The sequence below is a fragment of the Poecilia reticulata genome, linkage group LG15, assembly GCF_000633615.1.
Source record: "Poecilia reticulata strain Guanapo linkage group LG15, Guppy_female_1.0+MT, whole genome shotgun sequence".
In the NCBI taxonomy this organism is placed as follows: Eukaryota; Metazoa; Chordata; class Actinopteri; order Cyprinodontiformes; family Poeciliidae; genus Poecilia; species Poecilia reticulata.
In genome coordinates, this window is record NC_024345.1 from 17,221,613 (window position 1) to 17,243,141 (window position 21,529).

General features: G+C 39.0%; 1 protein-coding gene and 1 long non-coding RNA gene across 5 annotated transcripts in view; one reads left to right on the forward strand and one right to left on the reverse strand.

Annotated features, from left to right (window-relative positions):
* ldb1a (LIM domain binding 1a) overlaps positions 1–21,529 on the reverse strand; it is a 25,650-nt gene continuing 4,121 nt past the window's right edge. The window contains exons 1-11 of one of the 3 annotated variants that reach the window (XM_008429683.2): positions 12,351–12,608; positions 9,504–9,606; positions 9,164–9,208; positions 6,445–6,520; positions 5,825–5,927; positions 5,553–5,725; positions 5,344–5,466; positions 5,172–5,249; positions 4,936–5,059; positions 4,241–4,383; positions 3,134–3,402 (exon numbers count right to left, since the gene is read on the reverse strand). In XM_008429683.2, coding sequence (XP_008427905.1) covers positions 3,178–3,402; positions 4,241–4,383; positions 4,936–5,059; positions 5,172–5,249; positions 5,344–5,466; positions 5,553–5,725; positions 5,825–5,927; positions 6,445–6,520; positions 9,164–9,208; positions 9,504–9,523 — 1,110 coding nt within the window. In that variant the 5' untranslated portion in view covers positions 9,524–9,606; positions 12,351–12,608 and the 3' untranslated portion in view covers positions 3,134–3,177. Of the gene's footprint in view, positions 2,543–3,133; positions 3,403–4,240; positions 4,384–4,935; positions 5,060–5,171; positions 5,250–5,343; positions 5,467–5,552; positions 5,726–5,824; positions 5,928–6,444; positions 6,521–9,163; positions 9,209–9,503; positions 9,607–12,350; positions 12,609–21,529 lie in introns of those variants that run through there. The other 2 variants (XM_008429684.2, XM_008429682.2) reach the window with 2 other exon arrangements.
* Positions 12,731–21,529, forward strand: part of LOC103476928 (uncharacterized) — a 9,038-nt gene continuing 239 nt past the window's right edge. Inside the window, exons 1-3 of one of the 2 annotated variants that reach the window (XR_535565.2) lie at positions 12,731–12,813; positions 14,542–14,655; positions 18,152–20,714. This is a non-coding gene — a long non-coding RNA (uncharacterized LOC103476928). Of the gene's footprint in view, positions 12,814–14,541; positions 14,656–18,151; positions 20,715–21,529 lie in introns of those variants that run through there. The other variant, XR_001777368.1, reaches the window with a different exon arrangement.

A 21,529-nucleotide genomic window follows, 5' to 3' on the forward strand; every position in this document is an offset into this window, starting at 1 on the left:
TTCAGTGAAAATCCATCTTTATTGATAACATACAATAATTATTACTGACAGAAACCTGGCAAAGAAATATATAAAACCACCCCTGTGACAAGGTGCTACAAGAGCCAGCTACAGGTGCATTGCCATTTCTCTGCCTCACACACTTATATTTCCCATATTATGTCAAACTAACATAATATGTTACAGTTTGAACATAATATGTATGTATTATGTTCGACTTACCAGCACAGAGTGCTGGTAAGTCGACCCTGCATTTGATTTCATGTCCGCCTTCTGAACTGATACACCACAAATAAAAAGTAGCCGAGGAGGCACTGGGAGACAGTTGGAAAAAGGGTTTAAAACACGACAGCTTGTTGTGGATTTTGTACACGATGGTGGAGGAAACTGTCCAGCTGCTCAGTCTGGTGCTTAGGGGGACCCCTGGTGGACGAATCGGGGTTTCACCGTTTCACTACGTGTGTACCTGCACACTGACAGCAACTTGAACTGCATCGATTTACCAACTACATAGGTGAATTTACCCCCAAATTATTGATGTAGTTACAGGACTTAACAAAAATGTGTAAAAAGTTTTAAACTTAAGTCTTATTGAAAGCTGCACCACTGTGGCACAGAAAAACAGAAATATCTGTATTTACAAGGATGTGACTTTCAGAGCAGAAACTTATGGCACGGCTATGACGTGTTTTTACTGAGAAAGCAACTGACTCGCTAGATTTATGTCAAACACAGCATCACTGTGATAAGCATTCTGACTCAGCAGCAGCACAAATTCCTCCAGATATAATCATGAGTATTGTACAGATGGGTTAAACCTGAACAGAACATCAGTACATAGAAAAATAAATAGTTTGCTAAAATGAAGGTAAAGTTATTTCATCAGTGATTGTACCATTAAAAATCATGTTTTTTAAAACAACTTACAGGGCTTCTTTTTTTTTTCCATCTCTTTACATTAGATTGAGTTTCTCATAGTTCAAAGGAATACATAGAACTTTTACAGAAAGTACTACCTAAAAATATACAAGCACAGACACAAACATGAGGAGGAAAGCCAACAAAAAATATTAAAAATAAAAACAGCGCAGTGTGTAAGAGTCTTTACATGGAGCTCCTTGGTCTGCAGCTTTCTTTGTTGTAATTTAAAAACATTGCTGGGAAGCTTAATACAAAAGTTTTCCTATTTTACAATCCAGTTAAAACTTGATTTTTAAAATATTCTGAGTAGCAAATTCGAGTTTTCTGTCACTATATTTTTTCTGAAGAACCCCGCTCCCTTACCCTCCCGAAGAATAAGAGATTTAAGGACAAAATAGACAGTTTTGCAAGGATGGGACATTAGATGGAGATTTAGTGGGGAAACGAGTAACCGCAGTTCTGCTTTGGATTCGCATCAGATTAGCTGTAGCGCAGTAGTACAAACTGTTTATTACAGAGGCCAGACAGCAGAGGTGGGAGAAAGTCATTGTTCTGCCAGTCCCAAGTCAAGTCGAAAGCCAAGATGTTCAAGTTTCAGGTCAGATCTAAAATCTTAAACTTAAAACTTTCTTTAAGCCAGGAATATGCTCAAATATTTAACTTAAAAAAAGTAATCCTAATTTCTAAAGTGTATTAATGTGTTTCAACAGCTGTGTTTTCTTGTCATAACAAGCAGTTGAGCCTGAACTTATTAACCTTCCCCCCAAAAAAATTCCTCTAGGTGTTTTAACATTATTTGATTCAAGAAATGGCAAAAAATAAAAAATACGTTGAAAAACATACTTTTCGCATAGGACAAAATTTCAACCATTTTCAAGTTAAAAAGTTTAAATCTAAATGAAGTCACAAGTCAATGGCGGTAAAGTCCAAGTTGAGATTCTACTCTTGTGATTTCTCCTAAAGTCGTGTCTAAAGTAATTAAATGTTTGACTCAGGTCCACACCTCTGCCAGATGATGGATGACAAAAGCTTACAGAGTTATTATCACCACATTAAAAATTATCTAACAGCAATAATTATACATTAATATACTGAAAGTCTCAAATGTTTTACATTTCTTACATAAGCAGTAATAGGAAAAAAAAAATACACGTCAATTTCATAAGAAAAATACTTTTCTATTTTTCTTATAGAAAAGTCTATAAGAAAAATAGTGAGACCAACTGTTTTCCGTTAATAGTGGAAAACAATGCAAAGAAAATCCTGGGGTGTTATTGTTTGGTTGCCAGTTTTTTTCAAATACTTTACATAAAAAACAAACAAACAAAAAAAAAAAAATCTAAAATATAGAAAATAAAAACAACTTTGTGGCGTCTGGTGCTCTGGTCCAGACATGCTGCGTACCACCTCTCTCCAGTACCTCACTGTTTGGGGCCACAGATGTAGGCGACAGTGTTTGTTGGTGCGTGGACTGGTCTGTCTGTCTGTGTGTGTGGGTGGGTGGGTGCGTGTGTGTGTAGGTGAATGTGTGAGTGTGTGTGTGTTAAGAGATTTTGCGTAGTGGTTCTCAACTCCGGTCCTCAAGCTCCGGCACTGTACAGGTTTTTGTTCCAACCAGGTCCTACAAAAACAAATAATTGAGTTTTTAAAAACTGAACGATGAATTTTGACACTTTAAGTGCACATAGTTGGATGTTTACAGCCTGCAAAAAGGTCAGGTTAAGGTAATAATTAAGGCTAAGCATTTTTCTTTCAGTGACAGTGAGACCAACAGAAACAATGAGGTGCGTCTTCAAGGGGAGGGGAAAAAAAGAAACGCACAGCTGAGAGACCCGAGGTTGGAACAAAAACCCACCGACGTGACCGCAGCGGTGAGCACTCTGATGGGACACGTCGACACTGGCTCAGCTTTGTGGTGAGAGTGGACGCGCGGGCGAACAACACCATTACCACTCCTTTAAGAGGACTGACAACAGCCAAAGCGACGGAGGGGGACGAGGCTGAGCACCACTAATTATGTGCAACAATCTGCAGGAGATACAGAGTTTTGCCTCAAGCGTCGGCCCACCAGCTTTAATTTCTCTCACTGACTCTGCTTTCCCAGCGATGGTACAGTTTTAAACATCAATTCAATACGAGTGCTCAGTGCAGCCCTCCCTCATCCATCCTGCTATTGTCATGGCTGAGGCAAGGTCCCAGTAGTTTTTAACTCTTTTTTTTTTTTTTTTTTTTACATCTGACTTAGATCTCAGCCGTCTACTGGGATGACTGGGAGTTTTCATTCTTGCTCTCCTGACTGGAGGGGGCTTTGCTGTTCCAGGGCGAGTGAGCCCCTAGTGCAGGCGAGCTGTTGAAACTGTCCTCATCGTCCAGGCCATTCGCCCCATCGTACTGCGTGTTCTCCAGCCGTGTGATCAGACGCTCGTCTTCGTCACCAAACTCCCCTCCCATCAGTGTGGGCTCTCCCACCATCATCACATCCTAAAGGGGACAGCAAGGGCCGGTACACATTATCCCCATAATACTGGGGGTGGGGGGGGATGCTCGCGCAATGAATGGCTGTACGGCGGCTTAATGGGAGGATTTTTCCCCATGTGGTCCAGGTGCAAACCAACTGGGTTCAGTTTTTAGTCATTCAACTTGATCTTAATGAATGAAACGCATCATATACGCTACACAGTCACATTTTACGGAAAAACAAAAACCTCTAAATTTTGAGCGATTAACCCATTACAGTTGAACTTAGCGGGGCAAGGGTATCTGTCTGGACTATTCCAAGAACCAGGGTTGACACAGCTGGGCATCCCTGATCCTTAAGTGCTGCAGCACAGGGGGGTTCATTCCACCTCGGGTCTCATTTGCTCAATCAAGCAACCATGAAGGCAAAGACAGATGTTATGTGTGAATCAGGCGCTTTGATGATGAGCTTGGTTGTAGCCAACACCAAACCCAACTGTTCCAATGAACAAAAATAAATAAATAAATCACAGCAAGGTTATTCAGCTACACGCCCCAAAAATACATTCTGCACTAATCAAAGAGTGAGATCGCATGTGCATCCTCGACATAAACTCTGGCACCAGAGGACCAGGGACTGCCCATTACTGGTACACATGTGAAGTCTAGCATGTCACTAATTAGGTTTAAGTTTGGGAAAAGTAAACTTATCCCTGAACCCCGTCTGAATCCAAACCGCATTTAGACCGTCCTCACCTGCTGCTTGGTTTACGACACATCAAATTACTTTGTAACCTCACTGCTCTTCTGCTTGTCACAATCAACTGTAGGTCAGTCAGGAGGTAGCAATGCTTACAGGTACCTGGTTGGAGAGTGAGAAACTGTTGGCCGGACTTTTCTTTTTGCTGTTGCTGTTGTTATTGCCGCCTCCGCCGGAGCTCACGTTGCTTCCGCCGGACACTTTCCTTTTCCGCCGCTTGTTTGGAGCTTGTCTTGCTGGCTCAGCTGCATGCAGATTAGAGAAGGTGCGTTTAGTTTAGTGGAATGGTTTTTATATCATCTGTACTTCTGAAATTACAGTACCCAGCTAAAGTATTCACAAACCTCTTAATGGTACAACTACAAACTTCAGCTTAGTTTATTGGGATTTTATGCAACACATGATTGAAGTGGGTATAAAAGATTAACTGGATGGAGGAAATCTGAAAGTCAATTTCAAGTCTTGCCACAGATTCTCAAGAGCCATACTTGTCTGACCTGCCAACGGGCTCTTTATGAAGACGGACCGTCAGACAAATCTTTGTAAATAGAAGAGCATTATGCTGCTACCACCAAATTTGGATCAACCTCAAATACGGCTCCATCATTTTTCTTACACATCACAATTATGTACTGTGTTGTCCTGGTGTGCCACATAAAATAGACAATATATATATTTAGGCTGGCGATTGTATTCTTACAAAATATGGTGTATAATAGGTTTTCAGCACATTGCATCATGGAATTGGTTGGTGATTACAGTATAGTTTAGGAGCATAATATGCACTCGGGGGTTACCTGGAGGCGCGACCATCCTTTGCCATTTCTGGAAAAGACAGGTTTTCAGACAGTCTCTTGGACTCAAACTGTAAGTCTTGTGTCTGGACATCAACTCCTGCATCGGCTCCAATATCACACATAACTTCAGGGAAATAAAAAGGCAACATATGTCAAATTTTACCTTTACACTCAAAGTGTGGGAGGGAAAAAAAAAGAAAAAAAAGAATAGAAGGTTTAAAAGAAAGCTTTCTTACACGGAGGTAGTTGAGCGTCGAGTTGGACAGCCCACACCTCGTGATGTTTTTAGCTAGCTGATCGAGCATCTGAGGATCCTTGGCGGTTAAGGTAAAAAAGGTGAATTAATAAAATAGAATATGGAGTGAAAAAGTTTTTAATGCATGCAAATTTCCATTAGCTCACACTTACATGCATAGCCAAAATGCTCCTTGGCAAAACCTCTCTGTGTTGCCTGATGCTGAAGTGCCATGTCTTGATTCTCATCATGTCGTCAAACATAAATTCTAGATACAGGCGACCCTCAACACACACCTAATCCACAGGAGAGACGGTCAGAGGAACTGGAGAAAATTAGCTTTTTAATCAACCGAGTAGGAGAATGGTACCAAAATGTTTACCTGTGTAAACATGGGTTTGCCATTTTGAGTCACCATGGTGCATTGGTCACAGTCAAGAGACACAAAGTTACTGTGAAAAGACTCCTTTGGATGCTTCAAAACGTAAAACAGCTCTGTTGCACCTCCCTCAAAAATACTTCTGAAGTATCGAGGAATCAACGTCCTGCCGATCGCTGAGAACAAAAAAAACAACGTAAGAAAACACAGCAAAGAAACAAAAGAGACAGGACGTCAAACAAAGTCCACATAAGCAGCAGTAAAGTATCTCTCACTGTATCGTTTGGGGCCGTCTTCCAGACAGAAAGTAACTGTGAGCATGGCGTCATCCTCAAAAAACTCTGTAGTGAAGGCATCCCACCAGAGATTGTCACAGTCCTGAAACAATATGTAGATTCAATTTAACCAAACTATCAGAAGTGGTTGGAGAAGGGAAAATTCACGCTGTCTACAGAGAAAAGGAATACAGGAGAATGCGTCCAAGACTAATTAAATACGCCAAAATCTTAAAAAGAACTTGAAACTCTTACAATGTGTGTTTGTTGTGCAACGTCCAAAAGACAAGCTTGGCAAAACACTTTAAACAAAGCATGCTTAAGTATATTAGACACTGATGGGCATTAAACTGTAGGTAAAATTACAACAATGCTCAGTGGTCAGCTTAGATGGGCTTGTTGTCTCATCTACACTGAGAGCATAAAAGGTACAGCAACTTCAAAAATCATGAAACAGACTACAGGTGCAAAAAAATTAAAAATATCCAGTAATGTTTTTACTACCATGTAGAAGAGTATCTGATTGTGTAGGACTTTAGGAGTTAACTTTAGGTGAGGCAAAAAATGTCGATAAAAGCTTTAAAAAGTACGTTTTGAACCGAGCTAGGAACAGCACTCACCTCTGTCCAATTCTGTAATCTTTTGTTTAGCTCATATATCCGGTAATCTGTCTGGTTCCCATACGGTGTGGGTCTCCTGAAACAATAAGATGAGTCAAATGTCAAATGAGTAATTAATTAAAATAATTAAGCATTTACGGCACAGAACAGGAAATGTTTAAAACCTTAAAATATTACTCTGAACAGAGGAGTTAATGGACATCTAAACATAGGAATGTTTTGTATTTGCAAACGGTTAAATCAAATCCCCCATGTTGTAATCACAGGGCTCACATTTAGGTAAAGAGCAGCAAAGCTTAGGGGAAATATTAATTAAAGCATAAATTTCCTCTTTTGGCGTTTGTTGAGGCTGGGAGAAGAAACCCTCTCATCAAAATCACTTTGAGGAATACACAACAATAACTTCGCAATATGATAAAGTGTTTATTTTCAGAGATGCATATTTAAAACAATCTGATGCTCCAGGATTGTGTCTCGTCAATGTGAATGCAGCCGCTGTCTTGCTCCATAGAGAGATATCTCATATGCTTTTATTAAAAGTGATTTTAATTCTGTTGAGCGAGAAAGTGAGTGCAAGTGTTGTGAAATGTTCACAACTTCTTGCTGTACAAAGCCTAGTTGTAAATTGAAACTCAACCCTGTTGCTTTCCTTTTCTTGCACTAAAGTGTTTCAACTTCATTCAGTTTAGTGCAGTTATTCCTTTACCAAACATTCGGAGTGACTCGACAAATTTTAAGCTGTGGCAAAATAAGTGATTAGAGTCTAACAGCTTTTTATTTTTACAAAAATAACTTTTTCCCCTCACTTTCGTGCACCACATGGGAATTGAGTTCAGCACAGTTTATTAAAAAACAAACAGTCAGGCATTTTAATGTCTGTAGCGGCATGCTTTGATTCTGAAACATAACTGCTATGAAACAATGTGATATTTGTGCTGAGGCGTTCTGATTTCACTGACGGCTCATTCTGGAGTCTGAAGCAGCAACACTCCAGCATCAGGAGGTGTTCTCAGATTCAGCTTGGGCTGCATATTAGCAACATAACTAATGATATCAATGAACACTGTGGTGCTATCAGATTTAAATTACCCTCATTTTTACTCTAAATATCCCTACTGTGGCGACTTTTAGAATCCAGGAGGAAGCTCAGAGGGGACAGGGCTTTCTCCGTCATTGGCCCCAAGTTATGGAACGACTTGCCTTTGCAGGTCAGAGAGGCCCCTTCACTGTCCACTTTTAAAGTTCATCTTAAAACCCATTTATTTTACTTGGCTTTCAACACCAGCGGGATCTAGTTTTAAATTGTATGTTTTGTTTTTAAACTGTAAGAGTTTTTATTTTTTTATTATTGTTATGTTGTGTTTTAATGTACACCACTTTGTATCAGCTGTGGTTGTTTTTAAAGTGCTTTATAAATGAAGTTGGTATGATATGGTATCTCAGTCACTAAGAATGAGTATCAGCCATGGGGATCAACATTAGGCAGAACACAAAACTTGAAATATAACACGTCAAGAATTGCTTCCAAGCTAAAGAGGGATTATTCGGAGTAATTGTATTTGGAAAAATTGTGACAAACTATTTTATGACTGTTGGTTCCATGACAGCGTCAATAAATATAGATATACTTTGAAATATTATTACACATGCAGTTTAATCTGCTTGGTGTATGCAAGAACCCAAACTATGTATTGGGTATAATCTTAAGGAGAATCCTTTGTGTTTGTCTCTATGCAATGCAATACATTTATAGCTCTGCAATCTATTGCAAACGCAGAAAAAATTAACTGATCTTATTTTTAATACTTCATATTGTCGCAAAAATGACAAGTTTAAAATTTTGTCCATCTGATTAACTAAACCAAATGTAACTTTGTGACATGGGATACTGTACACAAATATTTTGGGCAGATCTGGCTTCAGCAAACTTAATGTAAACAACCATCTCCCAGTGCCACATCGAAACAACCAATCATAACCAGGAGGAGGGTCTTCGTGCCATCAGTCACAATCTTGTATGGTGCTGCTCATTCTCCCTAAAGCTAGCACAGCTACTGTAAATGCTCAGGCTAGTCAGCATGGCTTTCCAGTAATGGTATTGTTTTTATTTTTTTTCTGCCATTAGCAGCTATTAACATCTAGCAGCGAGTAAAAGAGTTTGACAGTGCCAACACCCTCCCTTCTGGCTCTGACTGGTTGTTTTTGGTCAGGAGCGGTGCATTTCTTCAGATGGTAATAGCAGCACAGGGAGGAGACTGATCTTTTCACAGATTACTCATGCTATAACATACCATCACGACATGGTGACAAGTTTTACAAATATCATTACCACCTTAAGAAATGTAAAGCAAATAACTTGTACAAAAGTTACATACTGCAGCTTGAAGGTTTGTCAGAGCGGAAATGAATGTTCCTACATCAAATACAGATTTTAATAAATAAAGAGTTTGAAATGTTTTATTACAACTTTACTAATGGAATAAAGTAACATTTGGAGTTTCAGTGCTTTGTTTAACGCCTAAAAAAGTCTCAGTTTTAAAACCACACAGCAGACTTTAAGGCTGCAAAGGAACCCTTATATCACACATAGCTGATAAACAAGGTTAAATAAAAGATTCCAGGATATTAAGTTCTGACAGAAAATATATCTGGGTTGCATATATAAAATGTGCATTCAGACCAACAAGATGACCGTATGTTCCAAGCTGAGCATGCTCACCCCATTCCAGGCTCCATGTATGATGGTGGGTACATAGGTGTAGGCCTAAAAGTGTAGAAAAAAAGTCTTACAAATGTAGATCATTACAAAAGACTTAACTCTTTAAAGTAAATGTTGTTAATCACATTTAAATTTTTAAGATGCAAGGATCAAAAACATATTACTTATCAATTTGTATCTGTAAATAATTCAAAACTTGATAGTAGAGAGTAAGACCAAATAAAAAAAACTGAAAAGGACACAAATGTACATTTATATAGACCAAGATAACCAATTAGTGAATCAAAAAGTTGAAAGAGTAGTTCCAAGTTTTAGAACCCTCTCTGAAACTGACACCTACCCCACATCTCTGTCCAGCATAGCGCCTGGGTGGAAGGGGGGAAAGCTGCCACCGTTGGGGGGTTCCTTAGGAGAGTACAGTTTGAATGATTTTGACGAACAGCCTGCACAGAAAAAAAAAAAAGAGCGAGAGAGAGAGAGAGAGAGAGAAGGGGKGGGGGGAGGGGGAGCAGAGAATTAAAAAGGAGATTTAGATTACTTTGGATTTACTGCATTCAAATCACAGCATCAACTAAGTAATCTAATGTTGGATGATTTGGTTGCGATTTGCTCAAATGAAAGCATGCTGCAAAAACAATTTCCTGCCGCATTCATTATCTAATGCATCTTCAATCTACTAAATGGACAAGAAAACAAATCATCACGAGGGCATTTATTAGCCTTTGCACATCTGAGGCAAATAATCAGTCAAGTAGGCAGATGAAAGCAAAGGTGGCCTGGTTTGTTGTCATTTTCTTGTACCTTTTCATGCAGCCATCTGCATTAGACGTGTGATCCCAGAAGAAAACAATCTTTTCACTCTTTGTGTATGTGCGTGTGCATGACTCCCCCCTTAAGTTGCACAGAGTACCCATCCCCCCCTACTTCATACGCTGGCTGCTGTTAACCCTTTTTTTCCCCAGACAACCCAGCCATGTTCAAACAATGTTTAAAAAAAATAAATCTATTCTGCAGCTCTGCTTGAGATGCATATGCAAACAGCATGATCCAAAACTTCATGTAATCATGGTCAAACAAGAATATTTCATAAATAATCACAGTACTGAACTGAAAAAGCAAGAGAGTATAAGCTCTGTAAATTTGACCCAGATTTGGTAGACACAGCTCTTTTTTTCCAGCTTTGTTTTTCCACAAATGCAAACAATATTTCTAATGCATGATGAATTTCATGTATGTGGTCCGGATTCTTTGCAGTCATAGATGTCACACATCCTAAAAGCTTATTAAACGTGCGCGTTCTCTGTTAAAAATGTTGACACGTTACACTTTTCAGATCAAATATTCTCAGACAAGACACCTGAGGGCAGCGCAATGTTCCTGTAATTCAATATCTATACACAGCAGTCTGTCACTGTCAGTTTGGCAAAAGAAAACAGGATCACACCTAATTAAAAACAGCAGGGGACACACACACACACACACACACTAACGACAAGGAACGCCAAAGAAAGAATCAAATCTTACAGGAATTTCATTTCAATATTTTCTCATCAGTTTTTTGTGCAGTTATAAACGGGAACTGTGAGACTACTCCCCCAAATGGTGATTGCAATACGCACATTAACTTGGGTAAAAAGGGATGCCAATCCCTTGAACAAATAGGACCCCTCCTTCATTTGCTTTCAACCTCTTCCTCCTTTCTTCAGCAAATCTGAGAGTCAAAGCAGGTCATTCTCCACTCCCTATTATGATAAGGGCTAAACCAGCAGTGGGGAAACTCAACAATGGCATTATATGCTTTACATCTGACCTTTTCACCTGCTCCCCAAGAATCCTGTTCATTAGTCCCAGACTGCATTCGGTCCTACGTTTAAACTCTTTGTTTTAATGAAGTAAATTTATGCATATCGAAAAAGCACAGCAGTTGGTAAAAAAAATAAAACTGTCATCTTTTGAAATCTTTAAAGTAAGCATTATACATGATTATAGACATATGTTTTGATGCATACATTCAAATGACCTCGTTGCTAAATTGTCTATTCAAAACTTACTCTCCCAATCATATAGCTTGGAGAACATTCATCTGTTTTGCTTTGTGTGATTAAAAAAAACGACTAAATTAGTCAGAATATGAACTGGAAGGTCAGACCAAATAGAAGAAGAGAAAAATAAATAAAAATCAGCAATTAGGGAAAAAGTCAGGAAAGGCACCTTTGGTAAGCATGGAATTTAATAGTTTACAAAAATAAAAACAAATCACTTTACTAAGACCTAAAATATATATAATTTAAATAGGCAAAATCCACAAATGTTTTATTAAAGAGGCCGATTCAAATAACCAGCTAATGTTAAAGTAATAGGAGTTGAATGTAAATAACTGCAGCCTTTAAACAGCTTTCATCCTATGGGAGCTGTAAAGGCATCTCAGGCAGTAATTTAGTCCACCTAAACTACTTTACTGTAAACAACACTAGCTTTAAATCAGACCTATCCACCCCCAAAAAACATCAAATCTACAAAACCGACCCATTTACAGCTATTCAAGGCATCAAAAAAACAAATGTTCTTAGATTTTCAAAGTCAAAACACTGTTAAAATAAATCACAAGCATCTCTAACGCAATTAAAGCAAGAAAAAAACTAAGTCGTAATAATCAGGTTGTTAAAGTATTTTTTTTAAATATATAGATGAAAATAAATAACTCATTCAAACATATGAGAAGTGCTGAGGCGCTCCAGATCTCACAGAGGTTAACTCCACATAAAAAGACCTTGGTGTAATTTAGTCCGCCCAAACTCCTTCACTGCAAACAATAGAGCTGCATCCAGAGGATGGCCCTCAGCCAATAAAACATCAATGTGCAAACACTCTTCAGCATACTTCCACAGCAGGTCAGCGGAGTCATGTTATACCTCTGTGAGTAATAATGCACCGTATGCATTTAACCGTGTGGCAGCATCCAGTTTACCTGTCGGGACCAGGCGTGAACTGACTGCTGGGCCGTCCTCATTAACGGTAACCGTTTAAAGACGGATGCCATTGCTAAGCTATTAACCTACTAGCTAAATGACCACCATAACCACCGTACGCCTTTAAGTTCTTTTATTGCCAACCAGCGACCCGTTTCAGTGTTTCATTGTTACACAGGCTTGCAACTGAATATGTATAGCTAAAAGTTTTTAACTACCTGCAGAGAAAGGTTCAGAAAAAGTCGGCGTCGTTCAACGCCTCGGCTCGGTGTTTCTTGCCAGCTAGCCTCGCTGCTAGCCGGAGCGGCAGGATGGAGAAAGCTCCAGCGTTTACCGTTGATAATTCACTGTCAAGGTCCAAAAGGCGGCGGCCATATGACAGAAAAAAGCCTCCCGCTACTTCCACCGATTTCAACCGACCTGCAATAATACAATACCTACGTTTTAGCAGACATTAGCTATGAGGACCGTGATACCTATGCTTGTACTACTACAGGACCCCTTTGTTCCTGCAGCCGAGACGCGAACAAACGAAGACCCCGCCTCCTCCAGGCTCCTCCGCCCATTCCGACTCACAGAGCCGGACAAAAACAGGCCTCCCTCCCTCTCTCCCTCACTGGGCCCCCAATTTGTTTTGTCTGGAACTCATCAGTGCACCAATGGCCTCCAGCATGGAACAAGGTGGGTTCCCATTGAGAGGAACAATTCTTTTCCCACAACGCAATTTATCTTATATTAAAGAAGAAGGAAAATGTTAAGAAATATGCAGACTTATGCTGTGTATACTGTGGCTCTCAAAAGACCATACACACCACTTTTAAAATGCCAATGATACTTTAATAAATCTGTTTTTTTTTTCCATATGTAATGTGACATTCATCCATTACAATTCGAATTGAGGTTTTAAAAAGCTGACAAAAGCTAGATGCATAAATCACTCCTTTAAGTGCATAATTAATTGAAAAACCTTTTGTTTTCAATTTTAGCATTCACTATTCAAGATCTATAGGCTTTTTCCCCCTCAAATTTGCCAAACAAATAATTGTTTTGATTATGTCTTGCAGAGTTGTACGTGATAATATTTTAATCACGAAAAGTCTCTCTGGTCTAAACTTCATAATGAGTAAAAAAAGATTCTTAATAAGTTCAAAATCTCTCTCAAAGTCACTTTGGTTGATTAAAATGTTCTGTTCAGAAAATCAACGTAATTCCAGCCAATTTTTCAAATGCCTCCTTATTTGGACTGCAGCTCTAAGCCTGTCAAAGCCTTAAAGTTATGTGATCTGCAGCCTCACTTTCAGTCAATATCCACTCTCGTGTTTACAAGCAATATATCTGAAGGATAGAAAACCTTTTGTGGTCTCAGGGTGCATTTAAAGCTCATTTGTTGAGGCTTTCACTTTAGCTGCCACTCAGTTTTGTGGAACTCAATAAGGCTGGAATGCTGCAGAGTGAAGAAGTGCATTTGACCTACAGCTATTCTCACTGTATAAATCCCACACCAGGCACAGAACAAAAACATAAAATTAAAGTGTGAATTTAGATTTAATATTCCATCAAACAGGAAAGCACAAGTACAGTGTCTTACACAATTATTCATACCGCTGGCTGCAACATTCTCAACTTCCATCCTGTTGACGGTAAGCTTTATTTTATTATATTGGACTTGCATTGCTAACACAAAGCATTGTGTGGGTCTAAAGTTAGCATACTTTTTCGCCAGCTTTTTAGTGAACACTACAAAGTTACGTTCATACATGGTTAAGTACGTATGAAATTTGTATTTCTGCTGATAGAAATTAAAGTATGAAGTGTTTATTAATCCCTCTTTACTCTGACACCTTTAAATGCAATCCAATGCAAGGAAAAGGGCTTAAACCATCATAAAAGTTCTAATTAAAGGTCAGCTGTCTGTAATTTAATCTCAGTATAAATTAAGCTCTTTTGTTAAGATCACAGAGGTTTGTTAGAGAACATTATAAAGCAGACAGCATCACGAATACCAATACTGCAGACAGGTCAGGGATAACGTCTGGAAAAGTTTTAAGCAGGATTATATTGTTAAATATTCTAAGCACAACTTGTGGAACCCTTTTCAATTATCTGAAAATGGAAAGAGCGCAGCACGACCAAACAGCTATAATTGTCCACTTATAGTCAGAGACCGAGCGACCATTACTCCGAGAAGCAGCCAAAAAGCTGGTAGCTCTGGAGGAGCTGCAGTGATTCACAGCTCAGGTGGAACAATTTGTCAACTGAAAAACTGTCAGCAGCAAACGTGTGAAAGAAGCAAGAAAGAAGAAGGTGCTCTGGTCAGATGAGACAAAAATTGACATTTTTGAACAACATCCTATATCTGAAGGAAGCTAACACTGGACTTCTTTAACACATGCTGATGCTTTTCTTCAGGTAGGTGCTGATGGGGAGATGGATTGAGGTAACATAATTTGGAAGAAAACCTGCAGCAGGCTGAAAAAGACGTGACTGGAGCCATGGTTCACTTTCCAGCTAGACGACTAAACAGTAAGGGCTTCCGCTGAATGGTTTGAATGAAAGCTTGTTCGTGCAGTTAAATGCCATATCTGCATCATGTTCTTAATCTGACTGAAATATCTCAAAACTGAGTCAACTTAAAGTACAAAATGTTCAGGAATAGTACACTCAAACACCCAGTGATAAGTGTTTGCTTCCCTGGCCTGCTGATGATCCGAGATAATGTTCCTAACTACTTCCTTGTACATATATAATGTACTTACTGAAGTAAAAGAAAACTGAAAAAGCCCAAAGAACAAGTCATCATTAATAATAAAAGATAAATAAATAAAAGAACATTTTCAAGAGGCACATATTGTTCAAATTAAGGAAAAATGACACGACTATTCTAATGTGAACCACTGGTTCTATAACAAGTACCTATATTACATGTAGTTAATTATTAATCTCAATTGCCTTCAATACAAAATGCAACTGTTTTTCTTTTTTATTCAGAAAAGGTTGAATCTTTCAAGTATAATAGTCCTAAACATAAATTAATATTAAAAGCACAAGCGCATTTAGCTAGCCCCAACTGTTAAGCTTTTTGAACATAGTACATTTTTAGGTCTGCTCATAATCACAATACTTAAATGACGTAATGAGTCTACTGGAGATTGGCAAAGTGGGGGGAAGAAAATGGATGGATGGATGGATGGATGGATGGATGGATGGATGGATGGATGGATGGATGGATGGATGGATGGATGGATGGATGGATGGATGGATGGATGNTGGATGGATGGATGGATGGATGGATGGATGGATGGATGGATGGATGGATGGATGGATGGATGGATGGATGACATATCTTCTCATTTGTTTACTCAGACTATGTTTAACTGGCTGGCTTTTGTGTAGAGAGCGGTGAAAGTGCAGCATCTCCCTCTGCTGGCCAGTGCTGAGAATGTTTCAGTGTGTCTTCAGAGCAGAATCTGTCTACGATACCTTTTGCCTTGATGGTTATTACATTTCCTTGTGTTTGAGCTTACATTTTAGTTGTGGGTTTAAATATTTACAACTGAAATAAGGCCTCCTGAATTATGCAATTACAGAGGAGCAAATGTCTACCAAATTAAGAAGTCAAATAAGCAGTGAAATGGACAAATTAATTTTAGATCCAACAAGATGTTTTGAAATAAAATCAGAAATAATTAAAATAAAATCAATTTAAATAATTTAATAATTTAAAACAGTCAGAGTCACCTTTATTATATACATAGATTTCCTGATAAGACTAGTTCTGAGAAAAAGAGATGACAGCCTATTTTAGGCTTTGGAAACTGGTCTGGTACCACACAAGGTCTTACGTATCCTCCTGTATTTATAGAATATAGACTCAAAAAAAAAACAAAAAAAACATGGCCATATAATTTTATGTAGAGCTGAGCTGCATTACATTCAAATCTACCTACAACAAGTTTCTTATACAAAGCAATAGCTCTCTTAAATAATAATGTACAAAAGAACTAAATTATAATTAGGTTCACGAATGAATTTCTAACCTAGTTTGAACATTGTTCAACTGGATTAACACAGCTATCATGTACACTACCGTGGATTCAACCTGCCTTGAAAACCAAAATACTCAGGCAAGTCCTTCCTTTCACAAATTTACGGAGCAATAGTGAAGCTTTTTGTGCCGAACAGGATGTTCAAAATCCTGTTGCTGCTGTTGGAGACACCACAGCGTAGGCACAAACCTGACAGGGAAACTGTTGTGACAACTGACTGGTAGTGATAGCAACAAGGCAGCACTAACGCGGCACTGCGCTCCGAGGACCCAACAGCGGGCTGACAAAAAGAAGCTCAGCAGCTTGGAAGTAGGATAAATCGAAGCATGATAAATAAAAATGTGGTAAATGGAATGTTTTTTTATAGTGCTTCAGATGACCCCAAATATAAGTAAAGATAAGATGTGAGGGTTTTTTGTAAATAAGGATCTCAGGTGTAAAACAATGTTATATTTGAATAGTTATTTTTTTTCAGTCACTCAGTTTTAAATGGGAAACTCATATATTTTAAAAAATTCATTTGCAGTGTTTATGTCTGTTACGATCATGAATATAATATTGCTTTTCCTTAGTGAAAGATTCTATTTATCGTTACAAAAATGTTATATTATGACCTACATAATCACTGCCCCCTACGTGTTCACTGCTGGTGAACTCTGCAGATCTCACGGTTGTCCGGTACACTGTCCATTAGTTTCCCTGAACAGAAAGTTGAGTGGAAGGAAAAACTATGGCGACTAAAAATGTGCCAAAGTTCAAATAAGTCCACAAAACAATGTCCATTCCATAATTTGGACAAAGTCTAGACTGTTGCTGAAGTAAAGTTTGTATTTTGTTTGGAAACCAGTGTCCCAGAGTGGAGACACACATCATCCAAAGACATTTAAGATCATTTTTCTCTGCTGACAAGATTTATGGAGGTGCTGTTTTAATTTTTTATCTGCACTTGGCATGCTAATTAAACTTAAATGTAATTACCATGATAGCACAACTGAACTGACCAGCAAAATGGACTCACCGAAACTTAATGAAGAATATATAGAGTTTTGTCAAGAAGAAGATGGAGACATGAGAGCCAGTTATGCAGAAAAGGTGAAAGCAGCAATTAAACCAAACCAGGTTTCTTTGCACCTCTGCAGATTAGCCATAGGCTCATCACCTCCATGCTGCACTGCGTTGATTCATATTTTCAGTGACCAAACATTTTCGTATAAAATATATATTTTTCTTTGGTCTTAAGATACATTACATTTAAAAAAAATTACATGAGTTTTTGTAAGTCATAATCATTAAAATTAGCAGAAATAAATGCTTGAATTACATCACTCTGTAATTAATCAATATGGATGTAATTTGTTAAATAAATAAATGAACTCTTCTACTCTGATGTATGTTGATGTTTTTAGATGTTGGAATGTTGACAACATCATAAGACAACATAATTGTGCATTTTCTTTGCAACTTGATTCCTACTTTTAAACTGAGAAACAAAGAAACACATTTTTGTGATTATATCCTGTGGCTCTAGATGTAGATGCTCTTTATTGCTTACGTAATAACAATGGATAATTTATTGTCCAAATGTTTTCGATGTAATCTATTTTATGTTCGTAGGAGCATTCTCTGATCTTATTGTCACACAGCAACAGGTTTCATATAAACCTTCCCATTATTTCAAAGTAACAACATCATCAACAAGTGTGCAGTGTGCTATTTGCTATGAGCACAGTTTATTTTTGATATTTTTGGCTGCTTATTGCTTTGTGTTCTTGTGCTTTGAGCCCACTCTCTTGCAACCGCAGAGACACAAGTGTCTCTTTTTGTTTTCAGTCTCAGCAGCATCATCCTCTGTAGTCTGGCTCCAAACATGCCGTCGTGTTTTCACCGCTCTGCAGATCTCTTACAGCATACATTTTGCGCTTTGATCCAAATCTCTCCTTCTCAGGCATTTATTTTTCTCCCCTTCCTCTCAGCTGTTGAGGCCCATGGCAGCTTTCTTTTGCCATCCTGTCAGCCCAAAGCAGATGTGACATCACCGCAGCCCGGCGCCGCTCTGCAACCCCCCCTCTCTGATTCCCCAGCATCTCTTTCTCCCACGCATTCCTTCTTTCTCTCTGCCGCTGCACACACAGCCATTTTGATCTAACAAACAAAATCTGTGGGTTCGGAGAGAAGGCCACGGAGGGATTGAGAAAAAGTGAGAACGGCAGAAGGAACGACGGCCGAGAGACTCAAGCGTTTTAGTGCAACAAAGATAAGGCTGAGGCTGTGGTGGGGTTGTTGTGTAACAGGAATTTAAAAAAAAAGAGAGAGAGAGAGAAAAGTGCTTGCTGTTTGACTGCCATCTTGCTTTAAGTCACTTTTTTTCCCCAATTGGGGACACTGTGACTTTCTGCATGAGGTAACGCTGCTGTTCCTGCAGAAAGGCAACAAGGGAAGCAAGAGTCAAAGACGAAGAGATGAGGGAGGGATGGGGGGGGGGTCAGAGAGGGAAAGAGAGAGTGGTGAGCAGAGGGGAGCGCATGCTTGAGTCAGGCTGTTGTGAGGTGGGGGTATCTTCAGCTCGGAGGCAATCTATTTTTACCATTTAGCCAGAACAAAGGATGTGATTGGCTCCTCTGTGTTAGGACAAATCTCCTTCATGCATGGAGCAAAGCCCGAAAAGGGCTGATTCATAGCTAAATCCCAGCAACAGCAGAATGCCACAGGGTTGCAGAAGAACAAGACAGACGGGAGCAGCCTGTTATTTATTAGAACATGTGCAAAACTCCTCTGTTGCATCATGTGAAATCCTCATCCAGTAAGCGAAGAAGGATGACTTCACGAAATAGAAAGTTTAGCTTTAACTTGAATTTGTTTGTGCCGTGAAAGTACTCCAGAAGCATTTCGGGAAATCTTCCATCTGCCCTGCCGTGAAAATGCAAAGTATGCAAACATGATGATTTGCAGCTCGTGCCTAAGAAGGAAGAGGGAGACTGAAGCATGCGAGCTTATCTGTGAGATCTACCAGCCTAAACTTGTCCTAGCAGGCTGCTCGCAGAAGTGTGAGACTGCAGGCGCATGCTTATTTGCATGGAAGGGTTTGTAGCTTGCAAGTCTTTGAATGATGGCAGGTCTTTCTGCTGCACTTTGTTCTTTTATATACATCCCTCAAAAACACATGGATGTGATTAAAAGTTGATGCTCCACAGTAATGTCTGGCAGTGAAAGAAGACTGAGATACTAGGAAAACTACAGAAGGCAGCGAGAAAGCCGGATGGGAGGCAGGAAAGGGAACAAGTCAAGCAAAGACCTAACACACTGCCTGATGGGCTATTGTTAATGAATCAAGGCAGCCTCATTCAAATGATTCTGAAGCTCTAATTCAATCCGCCTTCTCTGATTTTCCCAGGAGCAGATGCTATAGTTTAATATCTGTCTAATACTCACTCCCTCGTGCCACACAGTCCATCCCCTTCTCCCACTTTCTCCACAAACAAAGCAGTGATCTCTCTCTCTCAGTAGAAGATAAACTGAGACCAAGAAGAAGAAAAAAAAAAGAAAATATTTATGCATAGTGTGCCATTTGCTTTTTTAAAATAGGCCAAAACTATTTGTTTGCCAAATAGAGACATCCAGAAGGAAAGATTGTAGAGAGTTTCCTTCTGTATGTGATGCAAACCGAGTGTGGGAACTCCATCCAAGCAAGACTTAGAGTAATTTTTGCAAGTATCAATTTTTAATCTCAGATGTCAACATTAATTACTGTAGAGAGACATTAAACACACAAAGGTAAAGTGCAAAGTCACACTTAAAAATAAGTAGCTTAGCTTAAAGCAAATTCAGCTCTTTTTTTAATCTTAAGCACCCTCATTAATTGTTAAAACTCGCCAAGGGAGAGCGGCTTAAATGTATTTCACAGCCCGCGAGTTACTTGAGTCTCATTCAGGTGTAACCAAGCATCGGTAGGTTAGACCGATAACAAGATTTATCAAGCTTTTAAAAGGATGCAATTTTAAAACGTAAAAAGCAAACAAGAAGATGTCATGCTGTCCATACAGATTAAAGTCCTTTTAATGAGATGATGGAGGAGGTGCGAGTTGTCTTTAGGTTGTTAAAGGTTGACTAGTCCTTGGCTTTATTTAGCCATTAAAATACATTGAAAGGGTCCCATCGTATTTTTGTCAAAATAAAGATATTAAAGGTCAGCCTCGGTTTGTTAGTTTCTTCTGCCCAACCAACTTTCAACCACAATTAGACATTGATTGACATCTTTGTGAAGACACATTTTCGCCTTTCTTTTTTATTCTCATGTTGCTCAGACGGAAGGGAAGAACAACTTTTCTTCTATTCATCTAGTCGACTAATTTTGCTCCACTGGATGTGTCTTGGAAGTTAGATTGGATCGGGAAAGGATGTTACACCCGGGTTTAGCACAAGCTATTGCAAGTCTAAAAGCCAGTGGGATTTCCTAATGTTAATCCACCATTACCTGATAACATTGTATTCTGTTCTACTTTATGCATTCAAATATTAAAAAATAAAGTTGGAGCTTGATGAACAGCTTGGAGTTCAGAGTTCAAAATGGCTGCTGCTCATATAAAATAGGATTGCTATGTGCTTCAGTGCCAGCTGTAAGCCGATAACAACATCTGTTTCTATCTTTTCTGCATTCAACAACTAAGACAACATGTCCATACCTATGTATTGCTTCCCCCCACCCCCTAAAAAGTCTTACTTCAAAGGCATTTTTTTGTATTCTGTACCAGGAAATTTGACTTCACACACGCAAGTGATGTAGCCCTTCCCCACCAGTTGCTGCGAATTGTCAGTCATTAAGCTGAAAGAATTTGATTATTTCTCCCTCAAGTTCAAGAAAGTCATACAGACAAGTATTTGTCTGTATTTATCTGTATGGTGGCTTTTAGCATCACCCATCTCACTTATAAAAACTCCTGTAAGCGGCATGTCTGTAAAGCAGCAGGCTGCAGGCTAGCTTCCTGAGCAGATTGTAAGACTGATATACCTACTAAATAAGACTCAAAATGACTCTATAAAGAGCAAAAAAAATAGAATATTAAAATATTATAAAGAGCATTATTAGGACTTTAATAATATAACAAACAGCTGGAGTGCAATGACTATTCATCAGCCTCTACAACTTTCAAATAACCAAGAAACAGGCCTGCAGGCTTTATCTTTTCAGGCCTGCACTGGGAAGATAAAGCTGCAAAAATGAGTAAAAACTGCCAGCAAATGAAGTACGTATCGATATTTCAGTTTCTCTGTCTGTGGTAAAACTCTGAGCCATTGATCTGCTGCACAGCAAGCCAGCGTGACTGAGAGGCTCTGCTGAACAACTCAATCCCACA